The following is a 21371-nucleotide window of genomic DNA, read 5'->3' as shown; positions in this document are numbered from 1 at the left end:
GCAATATTTAGAAGTAAACTCTGTAACAATAAAAATTACAAACTACTTAATAAGACTATTACTAAATCTAACAAATTGACCAGTTAAAGAATATTTCATTCTGTTTTTAACCTTCCCTTACATATACTGTTCAAGGAAACTTCCAATAATTGTTTTCTAAGTGATTTTCTCTGACTCACTGTCTCATTTCTGATACATTATCTTGACTCTAGCAATGTCTGTAAACATTAAAGTTCTGTAAATCAATGCAGTCTTTTGATTATAGTACATAAGACAACATCCTTCTTTGTAAACACACCCACTCCTTATTAGAAATTAAATGGAATCCTCATTCTGTACCCTCAAATGCATGAAATGGTGGGTTATAACTGGTGGGTGTTCAGTCATTCCTGTTTGGCTGGTAGGTTTATTTATTGGAACAGATTTTGTGAGGTTGTCACTCAGTTGCAAAAGATACTTTTCAAGTAACTTGCATCTAGGCACTTTTCACCTTTCATTTCCTTCTCCCTTCTCATTCCTTGTATAACTCCATTCTGGCTTCCTTTCTGCCAGACCCTTTCTCAGAATCTACATTATACCAAATACAAATTGGGAAAACTTAGCCAGGACATGCTTGTCTTGAGGGAGACACCCCCAAGAACACTGACCTGCAAGTAGGAACTCCAGGGAGGTTGGAGTGTTCACTAGCTTGCCTCAAGTGTGACTCCTGTTTATGTGTATTGTCCATTTATTTTTTCACTCATTATATATTTTCCAAGAGATTTTTCTGTGCCTTAAACACTGTATTAGGTTCTAGGGACACAATGGTGAACAAAAAGGAAAACTGTTGTTGCCTTCATATAGGGGAGGTATCGTCAATTACAAGTTTACATGAATAAATATGTCATAATAATATCCTAGCTCTGACATAGAAAAAAAGAACTAAAATCAGTATTTAACTCTCTAACAGCTATGTAATCTTAGGGGGTTTCTGTGTGTGTGTCTGTCTTTGTCTCTGTTCCTCTTAGTTAAGTGGGGGTGGAGAAGATGGTTAACATTGAGTTCTGTCGTGGCTATGGTGTTTTATACCCACACTCTTTTTTTTTAATCATAAAATTCTTGATGCCCCTCCCCCCACATAGATGCTCTTGTCACCATTTTATTTATTTTTAGTTTTTATTATTATTTCAGCATATTATGGAGGTACATAAGTTTAGGTTACGTATATTGCCCTTGCTCCCCCCTCACCCCCAAGTCAGAGCTTCAAGCGTGCCCATCCCCCAGAGAGTGCGCATCGCACTCATTATGTATGTATACACCCATCCCCTTCCCCCCACATCTGCCTGACACCCGATTAATGTTATTCCTGAATGTGCTCTTAGGTGATGATCAGTGAAACCAATTTGATGGTGAATACATGTGGTGCTTATTTTTCCATTCTTGGGATACTTCACTTAGTAGAATGGGTTCCAACTCTATCCAGGAGAACATAAGAGATTCTATATCCCCATTATTTCTTATAGCTGAGTAATACTCCATGGTATACATATACCACATTTTATTAATCCACTCATGTATTGATGGGCACTTGGGTTGTTTCCACATCTTTGCGATTGTAAATTGTGCTGTTAAAAACATTTGGGTGCAGATGTCTTTTTTATAGAATGTCTTTTGTTCTTTTGGGTAGATGCCCAATAATGGGATTGCTGGATCAAATGGTAGGTCTACTTGTATCTGTTTAAGGTATCTCCGTATTGCTTTCCACAGAGGTTGCATTAGTTTGCAGTCCCACCAGCAGTGTATGAGTGTTCCTGTCTCTCCGCATCCACGCCAACATTTATTGTTATGGGACTTTTTGATAAAGGACATTATCACTGGAGTTAAGTGATATCTCATTGTCTTCTCACAATTTTAGATACAAATAACAGAGTAAAACAACATTGTTATTACTCAGACTGTCACTGGGAGGGTGAATAAGTGAATGCTCACATTATGGGAGTTTGGGGGCAGAAATAGGCCACAGGCTCTAATTTGAAACCATTAGATTTAGTGGCTGAAAAACCCCACCTAAGTCAGGGATCCTGGATTTACATTTTTTACAGCAGCAAGAGAAAAATCTTCCCCCTTCTCTGCAGAAGTCAGGACTGGATCTCAAAAAATAGAAATGTGTCCTCCTAAATGCATGCCCACCCCCATGGTTGACAAACAACGGATTTCCCAAGATAGCTGCCACACACTCGGTTTCTAATTTCCGCATTTGTTCCCCCGCCAGAATGTCTAAGTTCTTCCCCAATACACCCAGACATAGTTTCTGAACTTTTGAGGAAACACCTTCTTCATCTGCTTCATCTGCTTTCTTCAGAGCCCCCAGGCACAGGCAAGGAGGGCCCCTGCACAGGGGATTCCGGCCACTCAGCGGGCCTGGGAAGCGCAAACGTGCTTCCCAGCGTCGTGCCACCCGCTGCAGGCCAGCTGCATGAGGAGCAGTGCTATTTTTATCTCCCCGGCTGCAATCCTTTATATTTACTTGCAGGAAGGAAATAAAGGGTTAAGAAGGACATGCTTGGCCTTAGTTTATCCCTAGCAGAAAGGGGTTGGAGTAAAGAGGGGGTATGTGAGGTCTAGGGTGGTGGTAAATGCAGATCGATTTCCCTGGCTGATCGTTTTCTACAAATCATGCCTGTCTCTGGACTGGAAGCCCCCGCACTCTTCTTCTTTCCCCTCCGGCTCATCCCTGACTGCCAGCTCCCTCCTCCCCCGCCCCCATCTTTGGAGGTGCCACCATCACCTCTGATGCTGCCTGGGATGCTGCATCACGGCTGCTTCCCCCCCACACCCCCAGTGAGGCATGCGCAGTGCGTTCTGTGCCAGGCTACAGCAGCATCAGCATCAACATCACCCAGCATCAGCACCAGCGCCCGAAGCCCCGCTCAGGCGCGCTCTCGGGGGGGCGGGGCGCACACCGGCACCGCGCGTTCCCGCGCCGCTCGCTCCCGCGCGCCGCCTCAGCATCCTCAGGCCCGGCGGCAGCCCCCGCAATCGCTGAAGTGGCCGCGCCCGCCGCGGGGAGGGAGCGGCCCCTGGGGAGGCTCCAAGTTGGAGAGGACCCCCAGACTCCTCTGCGGCCCGCCCCGGGAGGGGCTGAGAGGCGAGCCGGGGAGGGGGCGCTGCCCAGCCCCGGGCCCCAAGCCCCGAGCCCCGATCCCAGAGCCCCCTGCCCCCTGCCCCCTGCCCGCCGCGGCACCATGCGCGCCGAGCCGGCGTGACCGGCTCCGCCCGCAGCCGCCCTGCAGCCTAGCGCGGCGCTCTCGCCGGCCACTTCGAGCGGCGCCCGGGAGCTATGAGCCATGAACCCGCCCGGCAGCAACTCCCGGCGGCCGCCCCTGGCCGGCTGCAGCCTTGCCGGCGCCTCCTGCGGCCCCCGCCGCGGCCCCGCCGGCCCGGTGCCGGCCCGCGCGCCGCCCTGCCGCCTGCTCCTGGTCCTTCTCCTGCTGCCTCCGCTCGCCTCCTCGTCCCGGCCCCGCGCCTGGGGGGCTGCTGCACCTAGCGGTGGGTATGGCCCCGTGCCCTTCGCCTTGCCTACCCCGCTGGGCCCTGCGGAGTAAAGCGAAGGGCAAGCGGGTCCGTGCGCTCCCGACGTGTCCCCGGCTTGGCCTTTCCGTGCCTCCCTGCCTGCCTTTCCTCCCTTCTGATTCCCAAACCCCCATTCATTCCAGTTCACTTTTGGAACTCCATTTCTGGTTTGCATTCGCTAAAAACCCATTCCAATTACTGTTGGTTCCACTGGGAAGTATTTAGTGGATCCTGGGTCCCTCAGTGATCTTTATGCAACTTGCGGAGGGGAAACCAGAGGACGGGAAATGCAGTGAGGGAGCAAGTTGCTTCTTGCGTGGGGGAGCCTTAATATGAATGGGGGGAGGATGTAATAATAATAGTGGCAATGGGTTGTTTCCTCAAATTTCCTACAGGGTATATTCACTGCTGTTGGGATTAAGGTGGGGGAGGCATACTTTGAGGACCAAAGAATTAAAGTGTGGAAGACTTCACTTCGTGCACAACCTTTGGTTGTGATTTCTCAAAGTGCTTGTTATAATATGAACAATTAATGTAATGTTCAATACACTGATGATTGGAAATCACTGAAACAGAAAGCTGGCCTTGGTAGGAAAAGAAAAAGAAGTTGGAAAGCTGCCAGTATCTGCATCCCTATATGGCAAAAGGAATTTTTGCTCATCTCAAAGTTAAAAGAGAAAGGAACTGTCCATTTTGTTAAATCAATTAACATTATGTTCCCATGAATACAGCACTCAAGTTATCTTAGGAGTGTTCTTAGCTCTCACATGGGATGCTACTAGGCAGAATAGAGTTGAGCTTCTGTAGACTCAGAGAAGGGAGGGAGATGAGGGTCAGGACCCCTGAGCATGTTCATTTAATGACTCTTCCCTCAAGTTCATTCTGCCCCTCCCCAATACTTAGAACTATAGATTTGAGACTGGTTAGAAAATGTACATATAAAACATAAATCAAAATGAACAGTACATGATTGTATAAGCCTTATTGGCTATTAATTGATCCAGGCCATTTCATTGTTGAAATAACTTACTTTACTGTTTCTCCACTTCTTAGCTGCTTATAAAGAGAAAACTTTGTGTAATGGAAAAATGACTTTTAGTGCTTATGTATTTATGGGGTATATATATATATATATATATATATGAGTGTGTGTGTTTGTGCTTCCTGCCCCCCACCCCCCCAGCTCTGCATTGGAATGAAACTGCAGAAAAAAATTTGGGAGTCCTGGCAGTTGAAGACAATCCAGTGCAACAGAATAGCAGCAGTAATATCAGTTACAGCAATGCAATGCAGAAAGAAATCACACTGCCTTCAAGACTTGTATATTACATCAACCAAGACTCCGAAAGCCCTTATCATGTTCTTGACACAAAGGCAAGACACCAACAAAAACATAATAAGGTAGGCAGGAGGCTGGCTATGTGAAAGTAGCTGCCATGAAGAGTTTTCCTTTGATTTGATTTTCTGCCAGAATCTGATTTCACAAGTTTTACTGCAGCATTTTATTAAGAAATCACTTAATATTATGATAGGGGAGAAACTGGAGGGAATTAACTTGGAATCTATTGGGATAGGATTAATGTTTGTTTCTTTTCTCTGACTAAACTGGAACTGGAATTTTCTGATGCCCTTATAAGCTTAGCAACTGAAATTGGGTCCATGTACCTTTCAGGAGCATTGGGCACTGTATAGTAGTTAAGTGAATGTGTTTATGGTCCTGACTTGTTTCTGTGAAGCTTTATGTAAGGGTGCAGTATTGTACCTTCTGTGCTATAAAAAACTGCTTTAAATCTGCACACAGAAGATTGCTGTAAGAAGCTATTTGGCTGCAGGATCCTTGTCAGTCTTCCCACTTAGAAATTGAGTGTTTAAATTTAAACCTTTTTCTTTTTTTAATTGGTGAGTAGGAAAAAAATACGTTTTGTCCATTATATTTTCAGTAAGTAGACAATTTGACACTTTAAAAGAGTATGGTGAATAGAAACAAATTATTTGCATCATATGAAGACCAGTTTTGGTTGACATAATCCTTCAAGACTTAACTGCATTGATTGTGAGCAAATTGCTTTACTTTTAGGTTAGTTCAGAAACTGATTTTTAAAAAGGTATTCAGTGGAAGACAAATGTGTTTAATATCCAAAGAGTTTAAGGGATATTTTTTCTTGCTTACTAGTCTTTATTTGAATTAATAATATTACTATTTTGGATCCAAGCAGTTTACACAATGGCTTATCAGTACCTCTGTTCTTTATTGGCAGCAGATTATAGAGTCTATATGTTAAATATTTCGTTTTGAACTTTATGTTCAGTTGAGAAGAGCAGTAACTATCTAAACATCTAGAATTTAAGAAAGTATCTGTGGTTTACATCATTGCTTTTATTAGTTTTCTAAAATATAGGTAAGTGGTAACAGTATTTATCCTCATTTGCAAAATGAACTAGAAATTTAAGGCTTTTTGGTGACTTTCCTAAGGTTGTAGAGCCACTAATATAAAATTCAGGAGGCCTGAATATTTGATTTTTACTATTTTTTTACAGTTTGATTTCTGAGAACATTCTTCTTTCATACTGGATATTGTTGGAGAAGTTAATTTTGTTTCACATTATTGTGTAGTGGCTGCTACCCACGTTGGCTCAGATATATGGCTCTCTGTTCTCTGCCAGCCTTTTCTCCCATAAGTTCCTATGTAACTTAACGGGCAGATTACTAGATCGGTGGTCCCCAACCTTTTAGGTGTGGTTTCATAGAAGACAGTTTTTCCACAGTCAGGGCAGCGGTTGGAGGGATGGAGGATGGGGGTGGGGGTGGAGCTCAGGCGGTGATGGTGATGTGATGTGAGTGATGGGGAGAGGCTGTGTAGATGAAGCTTCCCTCACTCTTCTCGCCCCCACCTTCCTAAGTTTCTTGGACGGGGTGGGTTGGTGGGCGGAGCTCTGTGACTTGGTCTCTAACAAGCCGTGGTCCGGTACCGCAGTACTAGATCATGTCTGCCCATCTGTCTTATTGATAGGAGGAGTAGATGTTGTTTTTAAGGAAGAGAAATCCAAGTCCCTTTTGATAAAATGCATTGAGGTCCATTTTATAGTTTTCTTCATGAATGAGACCTTCTATGGTTAAATGGCTGGTTCTCAAACTCCAGTGCCTTTGCATACGGTGCTGAAGGAGGAACAACTGCCTCAAAGCCTGTTTTAAAGAATGGTCAAACCCTCCTCAGCTGAGATTTGAAAGAAATTTCAGTGGAACTTCTTTATAACTCAGGTATTGGATGCTATAACTAATGCTCGTCGTATGGGCTAACTTTATGTGACTGTTTTGTTTGGTGGGAAATGGTTTGATGACAATGTATGTGACTTTCTGTGATAATAAGGTTTGTTAAACCTTTACCCACCACTACCTAGAGGAATAGATTTCTCACTGTGGGACACCTACTTGCTCTTGGAATGATTCTGCCTTGCCACTGCCACCCCCTCATGAGGTTGGGTTTTTTTAATACCGTACTTTGAAAGGAATGTTTATGTGGAAATTATATTTGAAAGCAGTTTTCTTCTATTCTTATTAGTTTAATTAAATGAACACTTTTTGCACCTTTTTCATGTGCAAAGCAGTGTACTAAGGATTCAAAGATAAGAGGTGAGGGTTACAAGAGTGAAAAAGACATGGTCTGTCCTCTAGGAGACACAAAAAGGAGATAAGCAAGATTCTAAAAAGTACTCCTGTCCAGGTACAAACAGTGTTGTTCTTGTTTGGCGAACAGTTTCCCTTTGTGTTTTGCGATTTCCCTTTTACTTCTATTTTTAAGCATCTCTTGAACTAGTTGACAAAAAGTGTTCCATATGCTTTCTGCTGTGTCTTAGGATGACTTGCCTAATAACAGTGATGAGAGACACACTTGTCATTTCTGCTGCTTTGCAAATGTTTCAGTATGAGAGTATAGAATTTCATTATTTTTGCTTTTATAAAAAGAAATTTTGAGTTTAATATCTGTGTCTTATGTGCCTTTTTTCCTCCCCTGATTTCATTGCATTGAAGCATATTTTAATGAATGCCTTAGAAATGCTGAATCACTGTACCATTCTCATGGATCCCTGTATTGGGTATAGAGGTTGGGGGGCAGGGAATTCCCAAATATAGGTTGCGAGGCCAAGCTCCACATTTATGTCTGAAGAAACTTCATAAACATTCAGTGTTGATCAATCCTTATTACTTTATAGCTGTGAAAGTTAAAATGTTTATTAACTCTTTCAAAATTGGTCAGTTTAAAAGGAGATTGTGTAAAGCACCTTTGTGAATGCTAATGTTTCTGAAAACCTTAACTTTTCTTTGTCAAAGAATGTTTAGGAATCTTTTTATCTCCCAGTAGAGTGATATAGAACCAGTTGTCCAAACTGTGCCATTTTTGAGAGAAGTGCCTACACCTAAGAACTGTGTCATGATCATAGGCATAAACCAAGATAGCCCAGGGCAGACAGGGAGTTTTGACATCTCGGATCTAAATGTTACGTTCCTTGATTTGGTGGTTACCCAAATTCAGGTTTCTTCATAGACAGTTTTGTTTTCTGATGATGTATTAGATATTATTTCTTACTAGCTAGGAAGTCATTTTACCATATGTAGCAATATTAGGGTCTGAAATGGAAAAATTTAGTATTGCTTTGTGTGATACTGTGTGAAATATATATTTGGTCTTCATCCTGTTTCCTGGTACACAGCTTCTAAAACCCTAGGAACCTCATATGCTAATGAGATGACTGGTGACGGGGGCCCCTAGATAGCTTCAAGAGAGGGGCTGGTCACCAGAAAGACCAAAGCGTGATTAGAAGGTTGGGACTTTCAGCTCCATGGCCAAGGAGAGGGGCTGAAGGTTGAGTTGATCACCAATAGCCAGGGGTTTAATCAGTCATGCCTACATAATGAAGCTTCCATGAAAACCCAAAGGGACTAAATTCTGGAAACTTTTGGATAGCAGCACATGTGGAAGTTCCTAGAAGATGGGGAGCCTGGAGAGGGTATGGAAGATCTGAGTCCATTCCTCCATACCTTGCCTTATGTGTCTCTTCCATCTGGCTGTTCATTTGTATTCTTTGTAACATCCTTATAGTAAATGGGTAAATGTAAGTAAAGTGTTTCTCTGAGTTCCATGAACCTCTCTAGCAAATTCATTGGAGAGGGTCGTGGGAACCCCGATTTATAGCCAGTCTGTCAGAAGCACAGGCCACACCTGGGGCTTGAGATTAGCATCTGAAGTTGGCATCTGAAGGCTTGTGGGACTAAGCCTTCAACCTGTGGGATCTGATGCCAGATTGATACTGTCAGAATTGAATTGAATTAGTGGACACGCAGGTGGTATCTGATGGAGAATCTGCAGAATTGCTTGATGTTGGGGGGAACCCCCCCCCCCCCGTATACCGGGTGTCAGGAGTGTTCTGTGAGAAGAGAGAAGGAAAAAAACTGCTGCTTTTTTCTTTTATTTCTTACTTTGTAATCAAGACATCTTTTTCACTTGTAGAGACGTTTATGGAATTATATGATTACTATACATGAGCATTTTATTAACTGTTAATGAAATATATTAATAAAATGGACCATACATTTAAAACACAGGAGAAACACTTTAGATTCATCATTCATTCATTAATTCTGAGATAATACTATGTAGTCTGTTTCTAGGAAAGTTAAGGAAGCCTTCACTTGGGAAGGGATTGAAGTGGTATACCGTGCATAGGACAGGGCCTTGGGGAAAGGTGACTTTAGTCCACCTGTGTGGCTCAGCGTTTCATTACCTTCTCTGCTACCCACCACTCCAGGTTGAAGAGAGAGAAGTTTAAGTGAATTTAGAACTTGGTGATTATTTTTACTTCCTACTCTATTTTAGGGTAAGATTGGTTCCACATTTCTTGGCTTTCCAGAAGCTTCTTGTTCCATTGTTCTTGGTATGGAACAACAGAAAGAGGAGCGTGGGACAAGGGGTCCCAAGGTCTCTTTCATGAGGTGTTATCACACTTTTTTAGAATTCTGGAACTTATGTTTTTATGACCCTTCTTACCAGGAATTAATTTTAAAAAACTCAATAGAAAATTTTATACTGTGGAAGATAGGAAGAAAACGCCCTTCTAGAAGTTTCTTTAACAAGTCCAGGTTTTAGTTAAAGAGTTAAGATTTTGTAAAATCTTATGGTATATACTGTGGAAATGCTCTGCTGCCTCCTAACTTAATTAAATGAATTTGATTGACAAGTCTGAATTGTCGCAGGGCCCTTTCTCAGTATTGGTAGAGCAGCAACTATTAGGTTATATGATAATACAAACTTTTGTATTGGCATCAACAGCCTTCCCAAGGTTCCTGGATCTTCCTAAGCAGTCATTAAAAAACTGTAGTTTATAGAATTCAGGATTGTAACGACTTTATTTGTAATGCCTGGCATATGGTAGGTCCTCAGTAAAATACCTGTGGAATGAATTGAGGATTGAATACTCATATATTAGAAAGAGTGCAGTGGTTCCCATGAAATTTCCTGTTATAATCAAAATGAAGTTCAAAGAAGCTGCAAGATACTATTAAGTATTTTTGGCACTGTGCCAGATCAGTAGGAGAGGTAATTTTGGTCTTGAGGTTTTAGCGCTGCATAAGTCAGACTTACTGTAGTCTTACACTACCTAAAGTAGTGAAAATACCTATATTAACAATTCTCAGATTATCCCTATCACTGTTGCCCGTTGTTACTGTGATAATCAAGAACTGACTATGTGGTAGCTTTTGTCATTGTTAGGTTTAGTTGCTCAGTGTTGGAGCAAGATGTGTCCTTCTACTCATACAATTTCCAATAAATCGGATTTACATCTGGTAGGTGTTCAGTTTTGTTTGATTCAGCAAACATTTTTTGTTTATTTTATATTTTTATTTTTTGAGACAAGAGTCTGGCTCTGTTGCCCAGGCTAGAGTGCCATGGCATCAGCCTAGATCACAGCAACCTCAAACTCCTGGGCTCAAATGATCTTTTTGCTCAGCCTCCCGAGTAGCTGGGACTACAGGCGCGTGCCACCATGCCTGGCTATTTTTTTCTATTTTTAGTAGAGATGGGGTCTTGCTCTTGCTGAGGCTGGTCTTGAACTCCTGAGCTCAAGCAATACTCCTACCTCGGTCTTCCAGAGTGCTAGGATTACAGGTGTGAGCCAGTGTGCCCGGCCAGTAAATATTTATTGAATACCTCTTTTGAATCAGGCACTGTGCTAGACTCTGGGGAAAATGATAAAGGGTAACAGTCCCTACCTTTGCTCACTGGAGGGGTGTCAGAATCAAGGCAGCTGCTGGGGTGTGGTTCACGTCAGTGCAGTTACTAGTGGAAGGAACTGAAGGCTGCAGGCACTCAGAGGAGAGAATAACCTGCCCAGGGAAGTCAAAGAAAACCTTGTGGAGGAAGAAACAATTGAGCTGCACCAAAGAGCAGTTAAGACATAGGTTTCTGCGGGAGGTGGAGAGAGGAGAATCCACAGAATCAGCAGAGAAGAGGCTCAGAATGCAAGCGCCTGGCTTGCTGAGTAGCAACAGGGTGTTCGGTGTGGTGAGTGCCAGAAGAGGAAACCCAAGTGTGGGAAGTTTCAAAGAATCAGGCGTTAGTGTAACATTTGTAATCAATTTTGAAAAATCCTACTTAATTCCCCTAGAAACCCGTCGATGTTTATAGAGGTAGCAGTTGAGATTTATAGTTAGCGTCTTCAGCTGGTAAGTGACAGGCAGAGCCAGGTGATTTGAACCCAGGTCTTTCCGTTGCAGAGCCCATGCTGGATTGATAGGGTGTATTTAGAGTGGCAGGAGGTGAGAGCAGAAAGTTGTTAACGTTGTGAAGATTTGAGGGCTTTGTATTGATTCTGGGTCACATGGTAAGTCCTGGGAAATGAAGAGGTGAGCAGGTATTGGTCGAGCATCGATTGAGTGCCAGTTATGTGGCTCCTCAGGGAGCTTACCTTCTAGTAGGAGGAGACAGACCATAAACACAGCCACAACAGCAATAACAACGACACCAGGATTTCAGGGATTGACAAGTCCTTGGAGAAGGTACACTAATGTAACATGGTGGAGAGTGGTGGGCGTGATGATTTCTCTTGAAGAATCCGAAGATTGGGCCTGCAGTCTTGGGTGGGAGTGACCACTTGCCATTGAGAAATGACTCCTCTTCACTACTGTAATCCTAGTACTCTGGGAGGCTGAGGTGGGCAGATTGTGTGAGCTCAGGAGTTTGAGACCAGCCTGGGCAAGAGTGAGACCCCGTCTCTACTAAAAATAGAAAGAAATTATCTAGACAACTAAAAATATGTAGAGAAAAAATTAGCCGGGCATGGTGGCGCGTGCCTGTAGTCCTAGCTACTCGGGAGGCTGAGGCAGTAGGATTGCTTGAGCCCAGGACTTTGAGGTTGCTGTGAGCTGGGCTGATGCCACGGCACTCTAGCCTGGGCAACAGAGTGAGACTCTGTCTCAAAGAAAAAAAAAAAAAAAAGAAATGACTCCTCTATGGATAGGATGGCATGCGCTGTTTGCTGTGGTCCCCTGTTCCTTACAGCCTAACACTCACCCTTGTTCATTTCTGTTACTTGCCCATCCCCTCTGGGCATTTGAGTTTGGAGCCCTGTCTTTGATTCTTCTCTCTTACAGAGTCCAGACCATTTCTAATCCTTTCACCCGGGAGTCTACAGCTGAGCTGTGCTGTGAAAAGTCTTGCTTCAGTGTGTGTCCCTAAAGAATGCTTTCGGCTCTTCCTGCTCATGGGTTGATTCATTTCTGCTAACTATGTAACTACTAGTGTCATTCTGTCTCCACTTATTCTCAGGCTTTGTTAACACCATGGTCCATTGTCCTTCTCTTTACAGCCAATCAAAAAATGACCCAGGAGCATTTGCCTGGTGGCATTGCCCAGGGTTGGTGGCATCACTGAGTGTGAAGGAAAATCAGGCAGGAAGAGTGCTGTCCTTCCTGCCTTCTCCGCTTTTCTCAGCGGTACACTCATCTTCCCAGACATTAAGAGTGAACCTTGGGAGTCATCTTTGACTCTTCTGTCTCCTTCATCTCCTGCCTATAAATAGTCACTTATTAAGTCTTGACGCTTCTCCCATGACTCCATCCCTCCTCCTCTCTCTGCACTGTGTTCTTGTCTTCGCCTCTTGTCTCTCTCTCTGTCAATCCATCAGTCCCACTGCTGACAGATTAATCTTCGTGGCACACTTATTTCATCATGCGACTCCCTGTATCCACATTCAACAAGCATAACTTGGGCTAGATAAATTTTCCCTGTGGAGTGAGGGAGAAGATGTCAAAGCTCTTGAGAAGAAGTGCTGCTTTCCTTCTGATACCACTCATTTGCTGTCCCCCTCTCCTTTCAACATTTCTCCAGGCCTTTTTACCCAACGGTCAGTCCATGACAGGAGGTAATTTTTTTTTTTTTTTTTTTTTTTTTTTTGTTGAGACAGAGTCTCACTTTGTTGCCCAGGCTAGAGTGAGTGCCGTGGCGTCAGCTTAGCTCACAGCAACCTCAAACTCCTGGGCTCAAGCGATCCTACTGCCTCAGCCTCCCGAGTAGCTGGGACTACAGGCATGTGCCACTATGCCCGGCTAATTTTTTCTATATAGATTTTTAGGTGTCCATATAATGTCTTTCTATTTTTAGTAGAGACGGGGTCTCGCTCAGGCTGGTCTCGAACTTCTGACCTTGAGCAATCCACCCGCCTCGGCCTCCCAGAGTGCTAGGATTACAGGCGTGAGCCACCGCGCCCGGCCAGGAGTTAATTTTGTCTGGATGGTTCCATTCGTGTCTGTCCAAACTCGGGGGCTGGTTTCGGAAAACTGTCGTGACCAATGGCAAGAACCTAATTTGTCAGTAATGCGTGCTCAGATTTTTAAGTCCAAATTCTGTTCGATTCCTGCTTCAGAAGATCCTGTCATCATCATCTTTAAGATCTGAATAATTAATTGCTCCTAGAGTATGAGTTTCCTGAATGAAAATATTTTATTCCTTTCAAGAATGTACATAATCATAAGGCTTTATTCATACAAAGTATTCAGTTCACAATTGATATGGGTGCCCTTTAACCTTATGAAAGACTCATTCATTCATATAATTTATTCGTTCCAAATCCACTGAGTGTCTGAATTTTGCAATTTTACAAGGGAGTCTTTGTGTTTAGAATGTATATAAATTCAGTACAATTTTAATCAAATATAATTTTAGGAATTCTATTATAAAAAGTATAGATCCAGTCATCATATTTATTCAGAACAATGAGAATTAAAAAATAATCATGTTCATTCATGGCAAATTTGGATAAAACTTTTGCTTTTTATAAAATAACATGAGAGGTGCATTCTCCATCATTGGGCACCCAGTCTGGGATGGCCGTGAACCTGTGAATTAGCGCGATGCTCCAAATAAGATTTGTTATAAAGGTGTCTTTCTTGGCTAAAGAATAGACAGAAGCTTATTTCCTCATCTGGAACATTATAAATTGATGACTTCAAGTTCTACTTTCAGTTCGGTTGTGAAAGATATTTATCTGTTAACAAGATCTCCCTAACACTAAATGTTCTCTAAGCCTTCTGCGTAGAAATGGAAATGGTGGAAATTGAAACAAGTCTCCACTGCTGGTAGACACTAATTACAGAGTAGTTAAGTTCAAACACACCAATAAACAGAAGTATAAATAGGATCCTATGACCAGTGACTATATTGCTCTTGAGCTTGGGTCTATAGTTACACAGCTGGGGACACTCACCTTTGCTTATCTGCATGATAGTGTCCACTTGAGGGAATCATCCTGCCACATTTTTAATCCTAGGTGGGCAGTAGGAACAAGGTAATCACATGCTCCTGGACCATCTTCTGCCTTCAGTGGGGCTGACAATTAAATTTAGAAGTAGTCACACTGAAGCACAGCTAGAGACTTGTGATAAAAAACATCCCAGAGCCGTGGAGATAGAGATTTTTGAGTATCTGCTGGATTCTAGCGTCTGTTCCAGAGCTTCCTTTCCCTTAGTGTGGGCATTTAAGCATTTGCTGTATCATGTTGTAGTCTGGATCATTTAATTGGGTGTATCGTGCTATCTTTTAATTGTAAACAGGCCTGCTATTGCCATATACTGTAACGGCTGTATTGCAGATGGGCTCCATAAACAATGTAAATCAGTCAGTGCTTAGCGGAGTCTCCTGTCACCCATGTGACCCTTGCTCTTTACTTTTTTGGATAAGTAGAATGCATGAAATGAATTGCATTTCAACTCTCTAAAGCACTGATAATAACAAATATAATATATAGCCTTTGTGTGGAACCTAAACAGTTTTATTGAGGCACTTTTGTATCTATGATCTCACATGAGGTCCTCACAACATAACTGCCAAGATGACGATTATTTCTGTGTTCTGGAGGAGGAAACTCATTCAGAGGATGAGTTAAAATCCCAAAGAGGTCAGGTCAGTTCCTCCAGATCTTAGGAATTACTGGCATGACTAAAATGACCAGAACCTTGGTCTGTAGACTTCTAGTCCCTTTTGTTCTTTTATCACATGTCTGTCGGTTGAATAGGAAGTTTCTGTCCTTTCCAGACACCTTCCCTCTTGATGATCAGGACCTATGAACAAACTATACCTTATCTGTGCACATATGTACACACATGTACATTGTTCCCTTGACCTTCCTCTGCAACCAACTCATTTTCTTGTCCTTTTTTTTTTTTTTTTCCTAATTGAGTTCTCCAGATAAATAATCTTGTTCAAACTGCTGGTAATTTTGGAATATTTTGCTTATCTGTTTACCTTTCTTTATTAATCTTTGTTAGCTTTCTTTTTCTTCCAGCAGATTTTCCTTTTTGCTTGTGTATTGAATAAGGGTGATCATATTTGTTGTTTCCATATTATGTGTCAGACATTTGAAGCATTCTAGAAATGGCTTTTTTTTTTTTTTGGAAAGATATTCTATAATATAGCAGTATGCAGTTTGAAGAAGTGGGTCTTCAAAATAAGCTGAATTTAATTAAGAACTGGGTAATTTGCACTTTTTTTTTTTTTTGCGACAGAGTCTCACTCTGTTGCCTGGGCTAGAGTGTCGTGGCATCAGCCTAGCTCACAGCAACTTCAGACTCCTGGGCTCCAGCAATCCTTCTGCCTCAGCCTCCTGAGTAGCTGGGACTATAGGCATGTGCCACAATGTCTGGCTAATTTTTTCTTTATATTTTAGTTGTCTGGCTAATTTCTTTCAATTTTTTTTTCTTTTCTTTTCTTTTTTTTTTTTTTTGTAGAGACGGGATCTCGCTCTTGCTCAGGCTGGTCTCAAACTCCTGAGCTCAAACAATCTGCCTGCCTCGGCCTCCCAGAGTGCTAGGATTACAGGTGTGAGCCACCTCACCTGGTCTGCACTTTTTTTTTTTAACCAAAGAGATGACATAATACCCAATTTAAACTTTTTGTCAGCATGTGAAACAGTGGAACCAATTTCTACCCTGCCATGATATTCCAGTGCAAAGCAAGGAAATTGGCATTTTAATGATCCAGCATAGCCATTTATTTGTGGGTTAAATATAATTTGTGCTAGGCTGTTTCGAATGTTAGAAATTCCTCTTTGACTCTCTTACTTCTACAAGAGGAACGATTGGGGGTCAAGGGTCTGGATGTCCGACAGATTTGCTGTTACCAGCTATTTAGACTTTGACAGGTTACTTAGCCTCTCTGAGCCACAGCTTCCATATCAATCACATGGACAAAATAGTGTTGTCCACCCCAGAGGCTGTGCCTGGCCTAAATGGGATACCTATGTAACGTGGTGTGCGCAGTGCCTGGCATACAGGAAGTACTCAGGAGATGTTACCTGTTAATTACTGACCAGAGGCCTAGGGAACCCAAGTTGCAAACTACTCTTTTATGAATAAAGGGTTTGTTTTATTAAAAAAGAAAGGTGGGCTTGAGGGTAATTATAAGGACAGTTGTGGTTCTCAGGGTCTTCCTGGGTGTATGGCTGAGGATGAGCCTGATTGGCCCACTCCAGTTGCAAGTAGATGTTGAAGAGCAACTCTGCTGGGATGTGCGTGATATCTCAGAGGCTGCAAGCCGTGGAACCGCACTGAGGCAGTAGCAGTTAAACATGGTGTTTGTACTCTGGGCGAGTAGAGAAGTTTTCCCCAAACCTTTGCCAATAATCAGGGCACTCCAAAACAGGCCTGGAAATCAGGCATTTTAGGGAGTTGTAAGGTGAACCACTTTCTTCTTGGAGCTAATTGCCAAGGTGGATATTGTGTTGCCCCAAATACTTGTACTATAGATAGCACATATTCAGAGAATAATTTTCCGAAGAAATATCCCAATTGGATGTCTACCCACTTCTCCCTCTCCCCCAATTCCCCAACCAAAAACAAACCCAAGAAATACTTTCATCTGCCATTGATAGTTTTTTTGGAATGAAATATAACAATTATAAAACCATGACAAATAGAATAGTATATAGATCTCCTGACCAGAAAAAATTTAACATAGTAAAAATATCAGATATACAATTCTGTTTTTATTTGGACACTGGGATATGATTGAACATGCTATGACAAGGAGGTAAAATCTTGGGCTTTGCATCTTAACTCTTTTAACCAAGAGTTCATACAGTGATTCTCCTCTCTTATAAATTATGGCTAAAACAGTTAATAAGCTCTCACTGATTTCCTTGTTAATTACTGTAGGCTGTCCTGTGTAACTTAATGGTCTTTCGTCTATGCAGAATGTACAACTGTAGTTGGAAGCATTTGTCAGTTGGGCTGCAAAAATACTGTCGCTTGTTCCCTTCAGAACCAGTGTGATATTGGGATGATGTCATCTTGTTATTTGTGGCTTTGCAATGGTGTGCAAAACAGCTTTTGGAAATGGTTAATGATTATTTTTTCCCTTCTAATTAACTATATATTCTTCTTTTTATTTGTCCTTTTATTTGGGGCATTAGTCCTTTTAAGACCTACTGATGCATTATTGCCCAAAGAGTATAAACTATCCTGTCTACCTCTCAGATCTTAAATATGTTTTTCCATTTTAGATTTCCAGAGTTCTTGGATTTCTTGTTTTCATGCCCTAATGTGCTAAAAGTTTATGAACTTATTTGACTTATTTGTATGAAACACTTGTTTGTGATGTAACCATTTGAGAATCTTCATTCTTTTGCATAGAGTATAATCTCTCCTTTGACACCCAGACTTGCATTTACCTTGTATCTCCCCTTGGATGTCTAAGAGGCAGCTCAAGCTTAACATGTCCAAAATGGAACACCTGATTCTAATATCTCCTGCCCCAGCCTGTCCCTCTCACATTCTTCCTCCCTGGTTAAATGGAACATCATCTTCAGGTTGCTCAGACAGAGAATGCTTTCCCTTCTCTTTCTCTCAAGCATCACTGCAAGCCATCAAATCCTCTTGTTCTCCCTTCAGAAGCTATTTGGAATCCAACCACTTCTCCACTGCTGCCAGCCTGGTCTGATCCACCATCAGCTCTTACTTAATGTCTTCCCAACTCTTCTCCCTGATTTTGTCTGGCTCCCACCACTCTGCTCCAGTCCGTTCTACACGCATCAGGCAGACTGATCCCTTTAAGTTTTGATTCGGATCATGTCACTTCTCAGCTCAGCCTCCAGGGGTTTCCCACATACTCAGAGTGACTTATTTCCCCTCTTCCAATCATAATGTGGTCACTGAAGAAAATCAAGTTATTGCTTGTTGTTATAGTTGGACAGCAGGAAATGCTTTTTATGTTTGTATGTTTAAACACCTACCTAATGAGATTTAAATATCACCTTCACTGATGGTTTAAACATTTTAATAAACAGACTTGCCTACTTTGTCTCATTCACATTTTAATTTAAAATTTTGATTTTCCTATTTTCAAATCATAGACCATACAATTTTTATTATAACAATAAAAAACAAAAATAACACCCAAACATATTCATTGATGTTCTGACATGTTCAAAATTACCTTTTGTTGTCCAGAAAAATGCTTTTGATGTATCAGTGGCTTGTCAAGATGGTACTTTCTTATTTACCAGAGGAATAGAGATTCTCTGATTTCAATGTACAGTGGATTAAACAAGGGAAGGATTACTGCTGTTCTGGAAGTGAGTATCACAGTTTTATTTCCATGAAAAGTGGTGTGTGCGTCTTGATAGCTGGAGAAATTGCTTGAAATCAAAGGAGAGACGCTTCATAGTGGTAACAGGAGTTTTCACAGAATTTTTGGAGGGGGGCTGTTGTGTCAGAGCTGAAGGAAACAGATTGTACCACAGCCTTTGGTCTTCATAGGGAGATGGTGGTCACAGAAAGTGGGTACAAGCTGAGGTTCTGAAAAGGAAATTGCTCAAAAGCATATTTGGAGATGTTATGCTGGAAGTTGAGATTTGGTTATTAATAGATTAATAAAACAAAGGAGAATAATATTTGAGAGAAAAGCATAAGTAGTTCAGTTTTTGGTGATATCAAAACATTGTTTTATGTGGTAAAGTATACATAAGACTTACCATTTTGAGCATGTAACTGTACATTTCTGTGGCATTCATGAGTATATTCACAGCGTTGTGTAGCCATTACACCATCCATCTCCAGAACTTTTTCTTCACCCCGAGAAGAAGCCCTATACCCATTAAATACTAACTTCCTATTCCCTCTCTCCCCAGCCCCTGGCAACTACCATTCTACTTTATGTCTCTGTAAACTGACTACTCTAGTACCTCATATAAGTGGAATCATACAGTATTTGTCTTCTTGTCACTGACTTATTTCATTTAGCGTAATGACTGCAAGGTTCACCCATGTTGTATTAATAGCACGTGCCAGAATTTCCTTCTTTTTTAAGGCAGAATATTATTCCATTGTATGTCTGTACTACATTTTGTTTATCCATTCATCCATTGGCAGACACTTGGGTTGCTCTCATCTTTTGGCTATTGTGAATGATGGTACTATGAACATGGGTATACAAATATCTGTTGAGTCCCTACTTTCAACTGTTTTGGGTATATACCCAGGAGTGGAATGGCTAGATCATGTAATCATTCTATTTTTAATTTTTTGAGGAATCAAAGAATCACCATAACATTTTCCACAGCAGCTGCACCATTTTACATTCCCATTAGTAATGCAAAAGAATTTCAATTACTCCACATCCTCACCAGCACTTAGTATTTTCTGTTTCTTTTTTTAAATATTAGCCATCCTAATGAGTGTGAAATGGTATCTCATTTTGATTTTGATTTGCATTTTCCTGATGATTAGTGATGTTGAACATCTTTCATGTCCTTTGGTATCATATTCAAGAAATCATTGCCAAATCCTATGTTATGAAGTTTTCTCCTATGTTTTCTTCAAAGAGTTTTGTTGTTTTAGCTCTTATGTTTAGGCCTTTGATTCATTTGAAGTTAATGCTTTTTTAAGACAGAGTCTTGCTCTGTCATCCTGGGTAGAGTGCAGTGGCATCATTGTAGCTCACTGCAACCTCCCACTCCTGGGCTCAAGCAATCCTCTTGCCTCAGCTTCCTGAGTAGCTAGTACTATAGGTGTGTGCCATGACGCCCGGCTAATTTTTCTATTTTTAGTAGAGACAGAGTCTAGCTCTTGCTCAGGCTGGTCTTGAACTCCTGAGCTCAAGCAATCCTCCTGCCGTAGCCTCCGAGAGTGTTAGGATTACAGGCATGAGCCAGAGTGTTAGGATTACAGGCATGAGCCACTGCATCTGGCTTAAGTTAATTCTTATATGGTGTAAGGTAAGGTCCAAGTTTAGCTTTTTGCATGTGGATATCCCAACACATTCAACATTTGTTGAAAAGACCATCCTTTCCCCTTTGAATGGTCTTGTCATTTTTGTCAAAGATAATTTGACTATATATTTGAAGGTTTATTTCTGGGCTCTCTATTCCATTGGTCTTTATGTCTATCTTTGTGTCAGTACCACACTGTTTTAATTGTTGTAGCTTTGTAGTAAGTTTTGAAATCAGGAAGTGTGAGACCTCCAACTTTATTCTTCTTTTTCAAGATTGGTTTGGTTGTTTGGGGTCCCTTGAGATTTCATATGAATTTTAGGATGGATTTTTCTATTTCTGCAAAAAATGTTGCAGAGATTTAGATAGGGATTGCAGTGAATATATAGATTGCTTTGGGTAATACTGGCATTTTCTTAGTCCATTTGCATTGCTATAAAGAAATACCTGAGGCTGGGTAATTCATAAAGAAAAGAGATTTATTTGGCTCTTAGTTGTGCAGGCTATACAAGAAGCATGACACCAGCATATGCTTCTGGTGAGGGCTTCATTGAGCTTCCAATCAAGGTGGAGCAGGCAAATCATATGTCAAAAGAGGGAGCCAGAGAGAGAGGAGGGGATGCTCATGCTCTTTTAAACAACCAGCTCTCATGTGAACTAATAAAGTGAGAACACACTCGTTACAGTGGGGAGGGCACCAAGCCGTTTATGAGGGAGCTGCCCCCATGACCCAAGCACCTCCCTTCAGGCTCCATCTTCAACATTGGGGTTCAAATTTCAACATGAGATTTGGGGAGGACAAATATCCAAACTATGTCAGGCACTTTAACAATATTAAGTCTTCTAATTCATGAACATGTGATGTCTTTCCATTTATTTGTGTCTTCTTTAATTTCTTTTAGCAACATTTTGTAGTTTTCAATGTATTTTGCCTCTAAGTTTATTCCTAATATTTTATTCTTTTGATGCTATTATAAATGGAGTTGTTTTCTTAATTTCCTTTTCAGATTGTTCATTAGTGCATATAAAACTGATTTTCAAGTGTTGATTTTGTATCTTGCAAC

The 21371-nt window shown here is 41.5% G+C and overlaps 1 protein-coding gene across 2 annotated transcripts in view; it reads left to right on the top strand.

Annotated features, from left to right (window-relative positions):
- Positions 1 to 2989: 2989 nt before the first annotated feature.
- ADAM23 (ADAM metallopeptidase domain 23) overlaps positions 2990 to 21371 on the top strand; it is a 153720-nt gene continuing 135338 nt past the window's right edge. For both annotated transcript variants that reach the window (XM_069467886.1, XM_069467894.1), the window contains exons 1-2: positions 2990 to 3528; positions 4736 to 4953. In XM_069467886.1, coding sequence (XP_069323987.1) covers positions 3327 to 3528; positions 4736 to 4953 — 420 coding nt within the window. In that variant the 5' untranslated portion in view covers positions 2990 to 3326. The remainder of the gene's footprint in view (positions 3529 to 4735; positions 4954 to 21371) is intronic.

Source organism: Eulemur rufifrons, chromosome 1 (genome assembly GCF_041146395.1).
Source record: "Eulemur rufifrons isolate Redbay chromosome 1, OSU_ERuf_1, whole genome shotgun sequence".
NCBI lineage: Eukaryota > Metazoa > Chordata > Mammalia > Primates > Lemuridae > Eulemur > Eulemur rufifrons.
The sequence above is the reverse complement of the archived record's forward strand: the minus strand, read 5'-3'. Positions and strand labels throughout refer to the sequence as shown.